The sequence below is a fragment of the Podarcis tiliguerta genome, assembly GCF_965153285.1.
Source record: "Podarcis tiliguerta genome assembly, chromosome: 3".
Lineage (NCBI taxonomy): Eukaryota > Metazoa > Chordata > Lepidosauria > Squamata > Lacertidae > Podarcis > Podarcis tiliguerta.
In genome coordinates this window covers 85,513,858-85,530,677 of record NC_139536.1, presented here as the reverse complement: position 1 = coordinate 85,530,677, position 16,820 = coordinate 85,513,858, and the positions used below count along the sequence as shown (strand labels likewise).

At 43.7% G+C, this 16,820-nt stretch overlaps 2 protein-coding genes across 2 annotated transcripts; both read left to right on the top strand.

The window, feature by feature from the left end:
- Positions 1–1,669: 1,669 nt before the first annotated feature.
- LOC310673415 (uncharacterized protein) lies at positions 1,670–10,714 on the top strand. Its single transcript, XM_083431897.1, has 2 exons — positions 1,670–2,156; positions 10,532–10,714. The coding sequence occupies exons 1-2, from the start codon at positions 2,118–2,120 to the stop codon at positions 10,625–10,627; spliced, it is 135 nt and encodes a 44-aa protein (XP_083288023.1). The 5' UTR covers positions 1,670–2,117; the 3' UTR covers positions 10,628–10,714.
- Positions 10,715–10,945: 231 nt separating this feature from the next.
- PTP4A1 (protein tyrosine phosphatase 4A1) lies at positions 10,946–15,204 on the top strand. The gene is made up of 5 exons (XM_083431866.1): positions 10,946–11,085; positions 12,043–12,135; positions 12,381–12,511; positions 12,970–13,044; positions 13,888–15,204. Exons 1-5 carry the CDS (start codon positions 10,981–10,983, stop codon positions 14,003–14,005), a joined length of 522 nt encoding a protein of 173 aa, XP_083287992.1. The 5' UTR covers positions 10,946–10,980; the 3' UTR covers positions 14,006–15,204.
- Positions 15,205–16,820: the final 1,616 nt, after the last annotated feature.

Here is a 16,820-nt window from a genome sequence, read left to right as displayed (position 1 = left end):
TAGTTAACCTGCATCTATAAACTGTTTTAGCTGTCCTATTGTATAGTGCTAGAGTTACTGCTAGGATCACTTCCTTCCAATTAAAATAAATATAAATTCCATAGAGGAAGCTAAATCAACTGTGTAAAAGTTCACCAGGAGTTAGTGCTGGTCTCCATTTCAATGCCAGTGAGCAATTTTGGAACAAGGGAAGTCATAGTAACAATGTATTGTTGACCTGGAACAAGGGTGGAATTTGGTCTTTCAAATTTCAGCAGCGACCTGTGTGAGGCCAAAATTCAGCACACGCCCCTCCTGCCTTTCCTTCTGTTCTGCTCAATCCACTATGTCATAGTTGTAGTTCCCTGCAGCACCCCCTAGATTTGGCACCCAGTGCAACCCAAAGTTTCCTGTGAAGAGGGTGTGAGCCCGAGGCATCTCCCATTTTAGAATTTCAGCAATACTTCCAGACATGGGCATAGCCAGGATTTTTGTTAGGGGGAGCATAATCGATGTGATTGGTCAGTTAGCAGCTGTCCCTCTTGCCTCCCCTCCGGCTACGCTCATGCTTCCAGAAGTATACTGCAGTTGAAACAAAGTTGCTGAAATGTTTTCCCCCTCAGGCTGCAATCCTTATAGCTCTGGTTTTGTGCATGTTAAGTTTCATAGATCTCAACAGGACTTGCTCCGAAGTGCGTTTAAGCTGCAACTCTTCTTGTACAAACCACATAGCAAGCAGCTGTTTAAGGTCACCGCTGTCAACATGGCAGTGTAAATTTACATTGCTTCAATTCAACAAAAACTTTGCAAAGTCTCGTGGGGCCTTTTACCTCTTGACACAAGCACACAAAACAACCTTCTCAGAAGAGGACCACAATGAATCTGTTATGGTGCCAGAAAACTTATTTCAGGGATAACCCCAACAGATGCCTTTCCACAGACCCAGACGTCGACGCGCTGCTGCTTTCACCGTTCCCGACCACTGGCTCTGCTGCCGGGGAGCGGCGACTGACGGCAGCCGTCACCCCTAACGTCTTTATGTGCGACTCAGGGATTTGCCCCCGAGGAAGGCAGTTCATGAAATGGAAACTTCTCAACCTGCAGGGAGTTTATGCCGCAGCAATACACCACACCTGTTAAACTTGTGAGGGACTGCAACATTATTTATTTCCGAGCAGGTGGGGCGTGTGTGCGCGCGCGCGCTCTACTGCAAAGCTGAGGTGGTTTCTCTTCTCAGAGGAACACAATACAGTCAGAAGCACCCGCCTCTCAAGGCAGGCGCTTATCCGAAGAATTCCGGCTCTCGCCTTTCAAAGGCAAACAGCGCAAGGGAAGCTCGCAGCGAGGACACCAATCAGGGCCGGCGCTTGCCTCGCCCCGCCCGCGGCCACCGCTTGCTTGCTCGCAGGCCGACTTTCTACCAAACCGGTTCTCACCGGCTCCCTCCGCCTTTAGCCTCTTCCTTTTCCCCGCCCTTTCCTCCTTCTCCCCCCTCCCCTTCTAAATCCCCGCCCACCGCCACACGCCTGACCGTGGCCGCACGCGCGCCCTTCCGACGCCTCCGATTGGCCGGGCGCCTCCCCTCGCGGAAGGCGTTTGTGACGCGGCAAAGCTTCCGAGCTCTCCCCCCCCCCCTCCGGCTTTTCGTAAAGGCAACGGGTTAGGAGGGTTGGAGAGGAACGGGGCGGGGCGTCGCATGACACGCGCACGCCGGAGAGCGGGGCGGCGCTTAATGACAGCTCCGCCCTTCCCCGCTTTTCTGCTTGCCTTGCGCAGAAGAGCGCGCGAGCAGAGGCCCCGCCGCAGCTCCTCCCCGAGCCCCTCCCACGCCCTGCCGCTTTTCCTTTCTGCCGTCAGAGCCGCGTTAGCAACACCGCCGCCGCTACCAGAAGCAGCAGCGGCAGCAGCAAGAGCAAGAGGAGCTCCTCCTCCTCCTCGTGTCCGCGCGCGCGCCCCCCCTCTTCGGTCTCTCCCCCTCCCCCGTCTCTCTCTTTCTCTCCCCCTCCGGCTCCTCCTCCGCCCTGCATGGTCCATCGCCGCCGCCCTGCTCCGGCACCACCACCTCCGCGGCCGCCTCCGCTTCCCTCAGGCTCAGCTCCTCCTGCCCTCGGCGGTGGCGCCCTCAGCACCCAGGCTGTATGATCAGGCTACAGTCTTCAATGAGTAACCATATTCCTGTGAGTAACGGGCGACCCTCTCGACGCCTCTAATCACCGTTTTTTCCCTCTCCCCCCCCCCCGCTCTCTTTCTCTCCCTCCATGTTCGTTTCTTTGTTCCTTGGGCCGCGACGGCGTTTCCATCAGGCGGGCGGGCATGTCGTGGAAGCGCCCCCCCCCTTCCCAGCTGAGGCGCCGTCCTCTCAGGCGAGGCGGCGGCGGCACACAAAGCCTCCATTCTCTTCTAGAAAAGGGAGGAGGACGCCGCTCCCTCAACCTGTTCTTCTTTCTCTGGGCTCCTTTCCCCACGTCGCTGTGAAAGCGGCGGCGGCAGATGGCCGCGTCCTGACTCGACTTGGCCATGGAGGGGAGGCATAGAGTGAGAAAAGGGGGCTTCGACGCCCTTTCCGAAGGAGGCGTCTGGGCGGGAGGCGGCGGCGTCGCCACTGTCTGGAAGCGGCGGGGTGTGGGGGGGGGGGGAGAGAAGTAGGAGCCGCGCGGATGGAGGGAGCGAAGCAGCAGCAACAAGCATTTCCTCGATGTTTGCGGAGGGGGGAGGGCGTCGGTTAGCCTGCAAGCCCCACCGCCATGCTGCATGGGATGGGGGTTTACAGGGCCCATGTGACCCCCGCTTCCTTTCAATCCGTGCCCGGCCCATCGGGGGTTGTCTCTGCGGCGTGTCCCTCGACCTTTAAACCCCATCGCGACGACGTGTCACTTGCCCGATGGCCCCTTTTTTTACACCGGTGGAGCCGCGCTGCTTTGGGGGGGGGGGCACCGGCCCGCGTGTATCCCCTGAAAGCCCCCGCCAGTTGGGAGGCGAAGGATGCAACCAAGGGAACAGAGCAAGGATTGCCGGTGGCGGGTGGGGGAGAAGCAGGATGCGAACACACACACACACACGTTGGTGAAATCGTGCGTGTTTAAAATAGGGGAACAAGTGTATTCAATCGCAAACGCCAGCCTCCACAATTCGGATTCCGCCTCCGCTTTTCTTAAAGCGGGTTCAGAAGGGACGCCGCGTGCAGAAAGATTTGGGACAGTTCTTATTGAGTACAGTAGTCATTAGCCGCCTCTCCCCATACTCTGGGTGACTGCAGCTCCGTTAGAAAAGGCCAGTCCGCCCTTGGTGCCTACCTCTGCCCAAGAGATGCACCCGATCCTAGGCAGCGCGAATGAAGCACGCCAGATTCCCCCCCCCCACACACACACACACCCGAATTGTATCAATGGGCTTCGCTGTGAGTCGTGATTCTGGGAAAGGAAGCGGGGGCGTTTCTCTCCACCCCTTGCTGCGTGGCTCGGTTCGTTGAGGTGAGGAAAGGAAACAAGTCGAGACATGTCCCGGCCGCTACCTGGCCACGGCGGGGCTATTGCGCTTCCGAGTGTGACTCACCACTGGGGCGTGCGGGGAGGGGGTGAAGGGAGAGTGGAGAGGACATCTGGCGGGGCTGGGTCAGCGTGGCTTTCCCGTCTCTCTGCTGTCTGCATGCAGATGACGAGCACGCTGCTTCCCGCTCACGCTGCAGTCACACGCCGGAAGAAGGTGGGGGAACCGCAAAAAGGACGCGATCGGGGCAAAAAGATTTTTTGCCAGGTTTCCTGCGCAGTCGGTTGCTAGGGTGGGAAGAGAGCGACAGTCTGGAACACGACCTCGTGTCTGCTTTGCTAGGCAGACCCTGTCACTTGGGCTGAGGAAGCATGTACTTGTGTGTCATGTGAGAAGCATATTAAGTGTCAAGAAAGGTGATGTGGTTTATAGGTTTTGAGTTAACAAGGCAGTCAATCTTTCGGCTGAGTCACAGGATTGTATTTACTGTAATTTGGAACAGCCTGGTAAGTTTGTTTATATGAGGCCATGGTGTGCTGTAAGTCTAAGAGGACTTCAACACCCCCCCCCCCCAATTTATGAAGGTATCTCCCCCCCCAAAATCAAGTTATTTTCTAAACAGTTCGGGAATGGTTGGTTTGCATATTTTTCAAAGTTATTTCTAAAGTCAATAACCAATAAATTTTTGAATTACTGTAGTTAAGATGTCTACATTCCTTGATTGTTTTTGAGACTCCATACAAATGTTTTGGCTACTTAAGAAAAATTGTAAAAGCTATAATTGGCTAAAGGCAGTGATAATGATCTTTCTTCATGGAACAGGTTGTACCATAATCAATCCAGATTCATTTTGTAAGCAGAAATTAGAACCTGATCAAAATCAGTGGGGATTTGTAAAGACACATTGAACAGTTCTTAAATCTAAAATATCCTTTGAGTCTGGAGGAGTTTTTACTGGCTGTCTTTTGCTGTAGCCTGAATTTTTAACTGGAGGAGGCAATTATTCATGTATTATGAAATGGCTACCATGCCTGCTCACTGATTCAGGCACCTGCCCCATCCCAATTCCAGAGCTTCCACCTCCTCAGAAGTTCCTTCTGTTATTCCTCCTCCTTGTCATTTGTCACTTTTCCCATTTCATCTACTTCTTGCACCTTCCCACACACTTCTAATCAAGCTACTTTTCTGCAGTTCTCAGGGCTAGCATTCTAATCTTGGTTTCCTCCTGTGGTTCTAGGCAGTTTCCAATGGCTTTCCAGCCATGTCATGCTCTACAGCTCACTTGCTTGTCCTGATGCTTTGAGTGTGGTTGCTAGTGTAGGATGTGGGGAGGAAACAGGAAGAACCTAAAGTGGCTGAGTTCAATAAATGCATATGCTATTTAGTTTGAAAGACTTTAGGACTCTTCGCAACATGGCAGAAGCTTTTTTACCTTGAAAAATCTGCACGAAGCCCAAAGTTGTTGTCATATGTCTAAATAAAAAAGCAACTTTAGTTACAGTAGGACTTGGAGCAGACTTGGTTGTAACAGATTCCCTGTTGCAATAATACTTGGAACATGTAGTTCAGGTAGGCAAATACCATGCAGGGTAGGCACATATGAAATTACTAATTAAGCCACAATATATTCCTCTGTTTCAGTGACAACTGTTTGTAGTGGTCAGTTTGCTTGTCAGAGACAACCACTATTAATTTACAACTGTGGGCTGAAACTATGTAATAAACAGTTCTGATAGTGCAATAACTTTTGATACACAGTGGAGCTTACCTGTGCGACCCTTAGTTCTGACAGTTCCCCAGTCATCCAGATCAGATTAATTTGTCTTGAAAAGAGAGCATCTTGTGCAAAGAGGAATTAACTAAGTACTAAGTTCAAAACGTGTTGACTATAATAAGTGAATTCTCAGATTACAGGATAAATAGATAAATTTTGCTGTGGTCAAATTTCTATTTTAGCTTCATAGCCTTCAATTTCTTCTCTCCTTTTCTTTGTCTTCTATTGCTACAGTGGCCTTTTAAAAGTTGTTCTGTTAGGTTTATGTGCTGTCCTTTTATCTTAACTGTACATTTAAGAAGTTCTTATATTTAAAAGTACTGGGTTGTCTCCAGGGCTGTCTTTCCATGAACAGATGGTTCTGGTGATTCAAGCGGTTTAACCCTTGCTCTTGTGCAGCACTCCTCACCACCTAAAGCCACACACACACACACACACACACACACACACCACCTCTGGAGTAGATTGGGACAGGAACTCTAGAGGAAAGGGGAGGATCATCAGCAAGAAGTACCACTTTCACCATTGCATTTAAGGGGCAGGAATTTATGCTGAATCAAAGCCACCAGTGAACAGAAGGACTGTTTTGGCTACAATGAGGTTCCTTCTGTGGAGGTTCTCATACTGTTCCAAAGGATCCTCCTACTCTCGAGAGCATATTTGGGGAGTAAGCACACTTCAGTGTGCAGAACTCTGCCCTGGCCATCTCTGGATCTCACCATTATTGCTAATTGTTGTTAATTATTATATGAACTGGCTGTTTTATATTGCTTACAGTGTGCAATGATAACATTGCCCAGAGAGCCATTGTAATGAGGTGGCAACACATGCAATAAATAAAATCTTAAACAAGAGGCATACACATAGAAGACAGGCATGGATGCCATTTAAAAAACTGCATCTTGGGACCATTCCTTCTATATCTGAGAATGGGGGAATACTTCCTGAAGTTTTTCTGAACACTACTTTAAACAAATCTGTCTGATTAGGAATTTCCTTTCTTGTTCATTAAGTCTTTAATCAAACTGGTGAGCCTAAACATTGCAGGCCAGTGAGCATTTCAGGATGGAAGAGACTGTCAGTTCTAAGATCATTTCTCAACAGACAAATGCAACAACTTTTGGTGTTTCACAATTGCTGTGATTCCAAGGAGTGTATATGTCTTATCTGAATCAGTTTGTTCCTTGGAAAAAATATGTAAGTAGCAAGATGTTCAAATTAAAACACAGAAGCAGACTGTACTAGTTCTAGATCCACACCCCATATCAGAACATAAAGTTTTCAAGCACACAGTACGTCAAAGTGTATAAAATTTGCTCTGTGAGTTGAGAATTGCCTGTAGATGGCATTACTAGAGAAGACAAAATTTGATCTCTTGGATTAACTGATCAACATGAGTATCTTAATTGGAAAGATTCCTTCTTTCTGTGTCTCTCTTTGAACCACATTCAAAAGCCAAGAATGTGGTTTGGATGGTGTTAGATGATGGGCAGCTCATGTGCAGATTTTTTACTCTTCTGTTGTAGAAATATCTCAGGCTTGACAGTATTTTTTAAAATGTAGTGTCTTTTGCTTCTACGTACAATGCAAGGTGTTTCAGAAGTTTCATGATATATGGAAACTTACCATTCTTGAGTTTCATCAAAATAAAGTTGGCATACTGATGAGAATTCAGTGCCTCTCTTGGGTTTGTTACTATAACCATGACAACTCGGCTGCCTTGGTCTGAAAAAGAGTTATCTTTAAGAGCATCTGTGGGTACAGCTGTTTGGCAGCAGCTAAATATTTCTTTGGTGTTGGCTCATATTAAATTCTTTATCCACACCCCTTTCACCTTGCCTCCTTTCAGATAAGCCCTACCTTGTGGCTCAGAATTGACATGGTAGCATTCTAGGGTAGTTATTGTTCTGGCAGAAATAAGTAAATGGCGGCATTGGTGTCTTATTACAACTGTTTTATTAAATGGGTGTGGGGGGGAAATCACACTTCATGAATAAGATACAGTTTGAAAATGAAGTAGTCTAAAGCATCCTTCCCCAATACAGTGCCCTCCAGATGTTGCTGGAGTATAACTTGCATTGGCTTCTACTAGCATGATCAGGGATGTTATAGTTCAACAACCTCTGAAGGGCACCAGGTTAAGGAAGCTGCTATATATTTGTTGAACAATTTTGATGCATAATTTCAGCTGCGGTAGTATGGTAGAAAAGTAGCACAGACCTATCTTGTCCTCATAACAAACTTGTGAGGCATATTTGGCTCAGAGTTTATTGGCTGACTGAAGATCAGCTTTTTAGTAAATTGTGAATTAGGATCATAGTTGGTTTTGGTTTAAAGTCCACTGTCCACTATCACACTGATTGTAATTGTGTAGAGACTGCAGGATTACCTGCACGGTGTTACAGCTGTGCTAGTGGAATGTCACTCTGGTTGAATGTATTCACTAATGCTGTTACATAGCCTTTCCTCAGTAATAATTGCACCGGCCCTGTGTAAACTGTAAAATGGCCATTCCATTTCTTTTCTCCATAGCTCTTGGATCTACCAGTCCTAATTGATTCTCATCTAGTGATTTCAACTTCAAATGCCCCCTGCTTGTTATCCTCTTCCTTGTATCTATAGAATCCAGATCACATCTGGTTTATCATTTTTAATGTTAAATTACAGTGGTACCTCGGGTTACATACGCTTCAGGTTACGGACTCTGCTAACGCAGAAATATTACATTGGGTTAAGAACTTTGCTTCAAGATGAGAACAGAAATCATGCAGCGGCGGTGCAGCGGCAGCGGGAGGCCCCATTAGCTAAAGTGGTGCTTCAGGTTAAGAACAGTTTCAGGTTAAGAACGGACCTCCGGAACGAATTAAGTACTTAACCCGAGGTACCACTACCAACAAGCAGTGGGTATGTATCAAAACATTGGCTGAATAAGCCCCTCCCCTAAACTTGCCAGACCTCAGTTCTTACACTTCAGCTGCGGCATTTGACAGGACTCATTGTATTTAAACTGAGTTTGCATCCATTCACAGATTGTGCATACTATATATGCAACAACGTGCATACTTGAACCACCCTCACAAGTAATCTTACCTTCCACAGCTAATATGCCATACGGGTATCCCCCCATTCCCCCCACAAAGCAAGGCGGAGAATTTTAAAGTTCTCTGCCTTGCTTACATGAGTCAGAGGTTTTTTTGCAAGTTCTTGTGTTTAATTTTTTTGATTTCAACTGAATGGCCTTCAACCATGTAAAGTTGAAATTGTGTATGTTGTGAATGACCTGTATAGCTTATAATTCTTTAGGTGCATGTGTTAATGGAACTTGCTTAATTTAATCAAGCTTTAAAATTTCTGTAAAAACTTACATGAAGCAATCGGATTACTGCATTTTTCCATGTATAACCCCCCCCCCCCCCGGTGTATAAGACATCCCCTATTTTGGGGGACTCAAAATTAAGAAAATGGGGCGGGGGAGATTTCCCCCGTGTATAAGACTACCCCCCTTTTAACATTATCTTAAAGTAAAAAAGCCTACTCTTATACGCTGAAACGTATGGTATGCCTTGGAGCATGTCTCGTTTCTCCCCACGGTAGTATGCTGCTAACTTGCAATCCCTGGTTAACCATCCCAGTGTGTGTGTCTGCAGTGGGAAAACTTGTTTACTTGGAGTTCTTTGATTTCAACCTCTGTGCTATAATTGTAGTTGTTGCAGGAAAGATTTACCATACTTTTCCTTGTATAAGACTAGGTTTTCCCCTCTAAAATAATGTTTAAAAAGGGGGTTGTCTTATACACAGGGGCCATCTTCCCCTATTTTCATAAATTTGAGTCCCCCAAAATAGGGGCTGTGTTATACACTGAAAGATTCAGTAATTCTCCCAATAATGAACATTGCTTTAGTAAAACTGCTTTCCTCATCTTGAACAAGGAGGCAACTTGGAACTTGCCATTTCCTGGCTTAACTGCCAGTGGCCATGAAACCCCCTGACTGGTAACAGTTGTATCATGAACAGTTATAATCACACTGAAATTCCTGTAGGTGGCTTTCTTCTAAGCATGAAAGTGCTTAGAAGTGATTTTGATAAGCCCTTTAAGACCCATAGGCAGGACCCCGAAGAGAAGGTTCTCATTAGTAGATGCACCATCTAGTTCTTTTCTTGCTATTAAATATGTATTATTGAAGTGTCCTCCTTCAGCATCCAAACTCTTGATACAAGTTGCTGATTCCCAACCTAAGTAAATTGAGTTCATTGGCATTTTTCCTCTATTAAGCACTTCATCATTTTAATAACTGTCTTCTGAATTAAGTTTGAGTCAGGTTTATTGCTGGTTTTACTTAGAAATGTAGGTTGCATATCACATTCCAGTTTGTATTTTGTTTTGTTTTTAAACCTTATTAATGCCACTCATATTTCATGGGATGGTCATCCATCCTGTTTCACTCACCTCCTCCTCTGAAAACTTGGCAAATGCTATGCAGCAGCTGCCTTCTCCTATGCAAAGGAACTATAACCTGTAAAGGATTGTTCCTGTCTTAAATAGCCAGTGTAATGCTCACCTGGGGCTACAGTGGCCAGAGTTCAGTTCTGGTTATCTGTGGGATTGTGGGTTACCATAGGGTTAAATGGATGACCATACACCTTATTCACAGGATTGGTAATAAATCATAAAACACCACAAATGTTGCCTCCAAGTCATTTAGAATTTGTGTAATGTATACATGTTGTGATAAACAGGGTTTCATTTGGGAGGCCATGTGACAGGCATCTTTAGATCTCTACACTCTTTAAGTTTGGAAGGAAAACTTCCTGCACGTTCTGCAGAATGAAAAGTGATCCAGAACAAAGGTCTGCTCTTGATACTAATCACTTGAGTTTGCCACTTCTTGGGAGACAGAGAGAGAGAGCTATCGAGTCTTCCTGAATCCTGTTTTTAAATTAACCTGAGGAATTGCAAGGATGATCAAAATATCTGCAATACAGTAAATTAGGTTTTCTTATTTTAGAAGAAACATGTTTGTCTAAATCAGACATAGGCAAACCCCGGCCCTCCAGATGTTTGGGACTACAATTCCCATCATCCCTGACCACTGGTCCTGTTAGCTAGGGATGATGGTAATTGTAGTCCCAAACATCTGGAGGGCCGTACTTTGCCTATGCCTAGTCTAAATTAAGGACATTCTCAATATTGGTGGTTCATTCCTTTGTTACCTTTATCCAAGAATAAGTTATTTGCAAAGATACCTGCTCAGTCACTGACAAATGTGCTCTTCTTTTTCTTTCTCTTTGCAGCAGTTCTGTGGTGTTCTTGGTCACACATTTATGGAGTTTCTGAAGGGCAGTGGGGACTACTGCCAGGCACAGCACGGCCTCTATGCAGACAAGTGAACTATAGAAATTGATTACTACTCCACCAAGAAGCCCCCTTAAGAGTGGTTACCAGAATAAGACGTGTTGAGTTGAAATTGGCAAAGCATTTTACAAAGGAGTTCAGACCTGGATGGGGTAGCCTTGCTGCACTGCCTTTCTCTTTGCCTCAGTATTACAGGATTGAAGAATTGCTGCTTCTTGTTTAGGAGGTTCATTTCATTTCCCATTGCTCCCAACTTCATGCTTGTCAGCACGGGAAACTTCAAGTGGCTTTTAGTGGAGTAGACTTCGGTTTCTCCCAATCAATTCTGCTAGGTTTTTTGTTTTTAAAAAATAGTATTGGTCTTGTTGGACGTTTTAACTAAATTAACATGGCCCGAATGAACCGCCCAGCTCCTGTGGAAATCACTTACAAGAATATGAGATTCCTTATCACTCACAATCCAACCAATGCAACCTTAAACAAGTTCATAGAGGTAAGGGTTCTTGAGTGGGAGGCTTATATTAATTTTTGTAATGTTGAAAAGTTTGATATAACAGTATTACTGAAATTTGCCTTGACTACCAACATGATGGTCTGTTAAGAGTTAATTTAACCTTATTTCTTTTACACCACCATTCAGTCATTCCCAATACAGATTTCCTTATTGCATAGTAGTTGCATGTTCAATAATTCCTCAAAACTGCATTTGGGTTTTCACTTGTGATGACTGCAGGGGGGTGTTTTAGTGTGGTACAATTGCACCATGCTACATGTAGGGAAGCTCTGAGCTGGTATAGTATAGTGACTAAGAGACTGAGCTGTGAGTCAGTTTTTAGCTCAAACCTCTGCTCTCCCATGAACTCTAGATCACCATAAATATGCCCTACACATTCAGATGTCAGTATTATCTCAGATCTATCTTGCATATGAGGATGGGAGGAACTAGATTACATTACAGGATTATGATAAGGATTACAAACAGATAATGCAAATGAAGCACGTTAAACCATTGAAAGTGTTAAACTAATGTTACAGGGCAGAAGAGGGCAACCAGAATGATCAAGTGGATAGAGCTCTACTTTCAGAGGTAATATGTGAATACCACTTGCTGGAAACTTCAAGAGAAGGGAGTGCTCTTGAGCTCAGGTCCTGCTTATGGGCGTCTGGTCGGCCACTGTGAGAACATGATGTTAGACTAGATGGACCTGTGGCCTCATCCAGCAGGTGGTTCTTTTGTTCTTAAAGATAGTCCTGCCCACTTGAATTCCTCTGCTATACTTTAGGTCTTTTTAGATATTTGTTAAGTAGTTCTGCTTGAAGAGGTGAAATGCAATAATTATAGGTCTTCTGAACAGCCTCTGTATTTGAAATTGTTCACAAAATTGCAATAGTCTGGGCATGAACATCAACACTGTATCATTAAGATATGTATCACTCTCTCTCCCCTTAGGAACTTAAGAAGTATGGAGTTACTACAGTAGTAAGAGTATGTGAAGCCACTTATGATACTGCTCCAGTAGAGAAAGAAGGCATTCAGGTTTTGGTGAGTAGCTTATTAAAAAGATAACATTAGCCGTAGGATTTTTTAATTTCTATGGTGCAAGTGAGTGAACATGGAGGGGGAAATAATGCAGGTTGTGGTAATCTGGCCTTCAGATTTCTATGGATGTTTTAAAGCGAGAGAAGAAACGCAAATCAGGCAGTGATTTGCTAACTGTAATACAAATTAAGTACTATTCTAGGGTATGTGGAAGTTAGGTAAAAAATTATTCACTTCATGCATTCCAGGATTGGCCCTTTGATGACGGAGCACCACCATCTATCCAGATTGTTGATGATTGGCTAAACCTCCTAAAAGTTAAATTCCGTGAAGAGCCTGGTTGTTGCATTGCTGTACACTGTGTTGCTGGTCTTGGAAGGTAAGCAGAACTCCAAAAGGCTATCTGCTCTGACTTCTCTACCAAACACTGATTCCATTAGCTAGTCTTACCGAGGTGGGGAATGGCTTGTAGCAAGTTACAGCTGTATGTGTATTACTGTCTTTTCAAATCAGTGAAGCTTTGACTAATGAGAGATTGCAGCCCATATATCTAGTGAATTAGCTCTTGAACAGAGTGTTAACAGGGAACCTGTAAATTTGCACTAATCTGAGCAAGGAGATCAGTATTTGTAACAGTGAATGGCAGCTTTTGTGTTCCTCAAGCGCCAGTTTATGATGTTGGGTAATATGATACAGTTTGCATATGCAATTAATACAATTCACTATATCCATCAGATTTTTGCAGGGCCAAAGTATAATAGTTGTTTGGGTCTACAAAATGGGAGAAAATGACTATTGGGAAACATTCTGCAACTTGTGTTCTTTCCCCTCCACCAGAGCACCTGTATTAGTTGCCCTTGCACTCATTGAATGTGGAATGAAGTATGAGGATGCAGTGCAGTTCATAAGACAGTAAGTATTAAGCATCTGCCTTGTACATACCTGCCAATGACAGTTAGGAAAATATTGAATTCCATACTTCAAAAAGTGTTGCTTTTTGTTGCTACGACCACATGCAGCACAAGGCCTAAGCATCTGGCTATTTTTAATACTTCTTTAGCCCCTCTTCCACTGTATGAATGCTGTGTCCCTGCGAATCGGCCAGTGCCAGGAGAGATTTTAAAGTCCTAGTCTAATAGTGGATTGTACAAGAGAAGGCAAAAAGAAGAAATGCGAAGGCTGAAGCTAGAGTAGAAGTGGAATTGTAGGTGTGACTTGTACATCTGTATGTATCTCTATAACAAATTAGTGAACAGCTGAAAAAAACAGTAAAACAAAGCCATTAAAGGCAAGAGAAGTTAACATAAATAACAAAACAGAACTCTACACACACACCCCATTTAAAAATAGTTAAAAGAGTCTCAGATTACCTAAATTATTTTTAAAGCCTGAGTGAAGTATTTACCCGGTGCCATAGAAGATTGCAAAGATGGCAACTTGGCATGCCTCCTTGGAAAGGCTATTCCATAACTGGGTACTACTGGAAAGACTCTCTCCCTGGCAGTTGCTTGGCTCACTTCATTCAGCAAGCGCAGGTCCTTGGAAGAGCATTTTTAAAGTTCAGATGAATGACAGAAGGCAGGCTTTCAGTACAAAGTGAAAACTTGTTTTTCAATGAGGGTGGGGATTCTGTCCTTGCTAGGGCTCTTATAAAGAAACAAAACCTATCTTAAGCATATGATACTTGGTCACAAGTGAAGTAGTGTTACTTTCAGCACTCATAATTAACATGTTCAATATTTGAATGTTTTGTAGGAAGCGCCGTGGAGCCTTTAACAGCAAGCAGCTTCTCTATTTGGAGAAATATCGTCCGAAAATGCGACTGCGTTTTAAAGATTCAAATGGTCACCGTAACAACTGTTGTATTCAGTAAAAACCAAGCTGCCTATGTTTCTGGCTTTGGAAGTAGAAGATGAAATCTATAATTGGGCAGGTTACATGAAAAACTACATGTATGTCTTAAACCAAGTTACATGAAGCTTCTATAGGTGTAGGCCACAATGTTGGCAGGAGAGCAACTTCGTTTAGATTATGGTGATTATGATCTTTTTTAGAACATGAAATATACTTGGCCTTTCAAAATGTCTTATTAGTAATTTGTATCATTAAACTATCCTTAATCATGCATTTCAGGGTTTTTTTTTTCCATCGCAGTCCCAGTAGTCAAATCTACCATGACATGTGTAGAGATTAGGTGCCAAAAGCCCAGCACACACTATTTCTGTATACCACAGTGTAGTTCTTAGTAACTACAGCTATCTGGACCATTGCCCTATTAGCAGCTGTCTTCTGTTTTGTGGATAGGGCTTCATAGAATAATCTGCCTATTCACTATATTTTGTCTCTCACAATCACACTAGAATGAGTATCAGGATTTGCACACGATTAACTGTCAATTACTTCTGGTACCCTAGACTTTTGTTATTTAACCCTCTTCATTCACTTACATTCTCTGGTTAACTCATAGAAAATAATCCTTCACGCTGTACAGAAGCACACAAGTCTTTAATGTCTCCAGACAAAAAAGCCTTACAGTTAAATAAATATTGGCACTAAATGTGCAACTTAGCAGAGGGCCTGTGAAAGGATGAGAGGGGACTAATAAATATTTCTAGTAAAATGTTGCCTTTTGTCTTGTGCAGGAAGTATAGAATATGCCCTTTACTTTAGTAAATAATTTTTTAATGTAGAAATGCTTTATTGTAGCTGAACACTCTTAATCATACATTTCTTGAAGATCTTGTAATTTCTTTTATTGTACTTCTTGAAAGTTGTTTACCAACTATTGCTTTGTTAGAAGTGATTTTGTTTTGTTTTTTCTTGAGTTTCTGCCATGAATTTGGCAGACCTCTGTAATATTTTGTATGCCTTTTGACCTGCGTAACTTAATATTTGGATACTTGATAATTTGTTATGTAATTGATAAAATGGTGGTGTGTATTAATGTTAAACCATATATTTATACTGTTTTGGGAATGTGTGGTTATAGTACTGTGGGAGAAATAATTTGCCAGTGTTCACCAGCTTGTAAAATCTAGTGTGAGAGCTCATCTAAATAAACTCAAAACTGCATTGCAGTGTACCCGGAATTTTCTCTTTGGGGCAAGGGAGGGTAGGGAAGCACTCTGATTTACAGCTTAGATGAATATATTTGAAGTGGAAATCACAGTTCAAGAATCATATTAATTTCCCTGTGGTAAATACATGTTGGGTGTTCTCTCTCTCTCTCTCTCTCTCTCCGTGTGTGTGTGTGTATGTGTGTGTGGTGTAACTGAATTTGTTCTTAGTAACATGGTTCAGAAAAACACAGAAGCATTAAGCGTTTTTCAGTAAACTTGTTATATTTGTAACATAAAATTGAATTACTTTTACGTAATAATTTATATTGTTCTACAAAGCAACACTATTTTTAAAAACCAGTAATTTAACTGTATATGGTACACACCATTCTTCAGTGCTTGCTGCTTGGATCATGAATGTGCAAGTAACATTTTACCATCTATTTCCGTATATCCACAGTATTTCTCCCAAGACATACAAGGCAGCAACACTATTTTATTGGGACAAATGCATTTGAAGCAACTTAACATACTGTATACTTTGAGCAAGTTCTTTAGCGACATGTTGAATCCAAGGACCAAACATCCTTAGGAAACCCGCCAGTTCTGTGTGTAATTCAAAGTTTTGACTTTGGCATAGAAAGCCCTACATTAACTGAGTCCCAAATACTTAAAAGATGGCCTCTTCTTATACAGACAAGTTTGAGAGTTAAGAACTGCAGAGGAGGTCTTGTTAGCAATTGCACCACCCTTGAAGGTCTCCCATTGTTAGGAAGTCTCTACCTTTAGATATGTGACTTGTGCAAACTCGGGGGGGGGGGTGTTCCTTACAAACATACACAATCCTTTGGGAATGTTTCAATGATTGTTTACCCAGCTGGTGAGGGTGGTGACGATGGAATGATTGAAGCGATTTATGTTTTATTGTACAATAAATGGACCTGGCAAAGGGCAGGCAATGCACTTTATGGATGAACAAAGCAAAAAAAAGAAGCCCTGGCCCTATAGAAGAGGAAGCTATGAGGGTACTGCTTACCTGCAGAGGCACAGCAAAGGAGGCAGCTGAGCCACGTGGTGTGCTGGGCTGATTATATGCCTGCAGTAGCCAAAAGCCAATGATTGTAGTTTTGCAGTACCTACCTATGCCCAGCCATGTGCTCAGATAGCAAGGGGGAGAAGAGGAAGATGACTGACCAAACCCAAAGAGTGCTGACTTACGGTTTCTCACCATCCTGGAAAAAAGTGACAAGTGGGGTGCCACAGGGTTCTATCCAGGGCCCCGTGTTCTATGTCTTTACAGATGACTTAGATGAAGGAAGTGCAGAGATGCTCATGAGATTTTCAGATGACACCAAACTGAGCGGAATAGCTAATGCCACAGAAGATGACTCAGGATTCAATATGACCATAACAGATTGGAGAACTGGGCCAGAACTAACAAAATGACAAATGTAAGGTTCTGCACTTAGGCAGAAATATTCAGCTGCCCAAATATAAGATGGGGGACACCTGGCTTGCCAGTAGTGTGTGTGAAAAGGATCTAGGTGTCTTAGTAGACCACAAGTTTAACATCAGTCAACAGTATGATGCAGCAGCAGAAAAAGCAGCTGTAGTATTCTAGGCTGCATC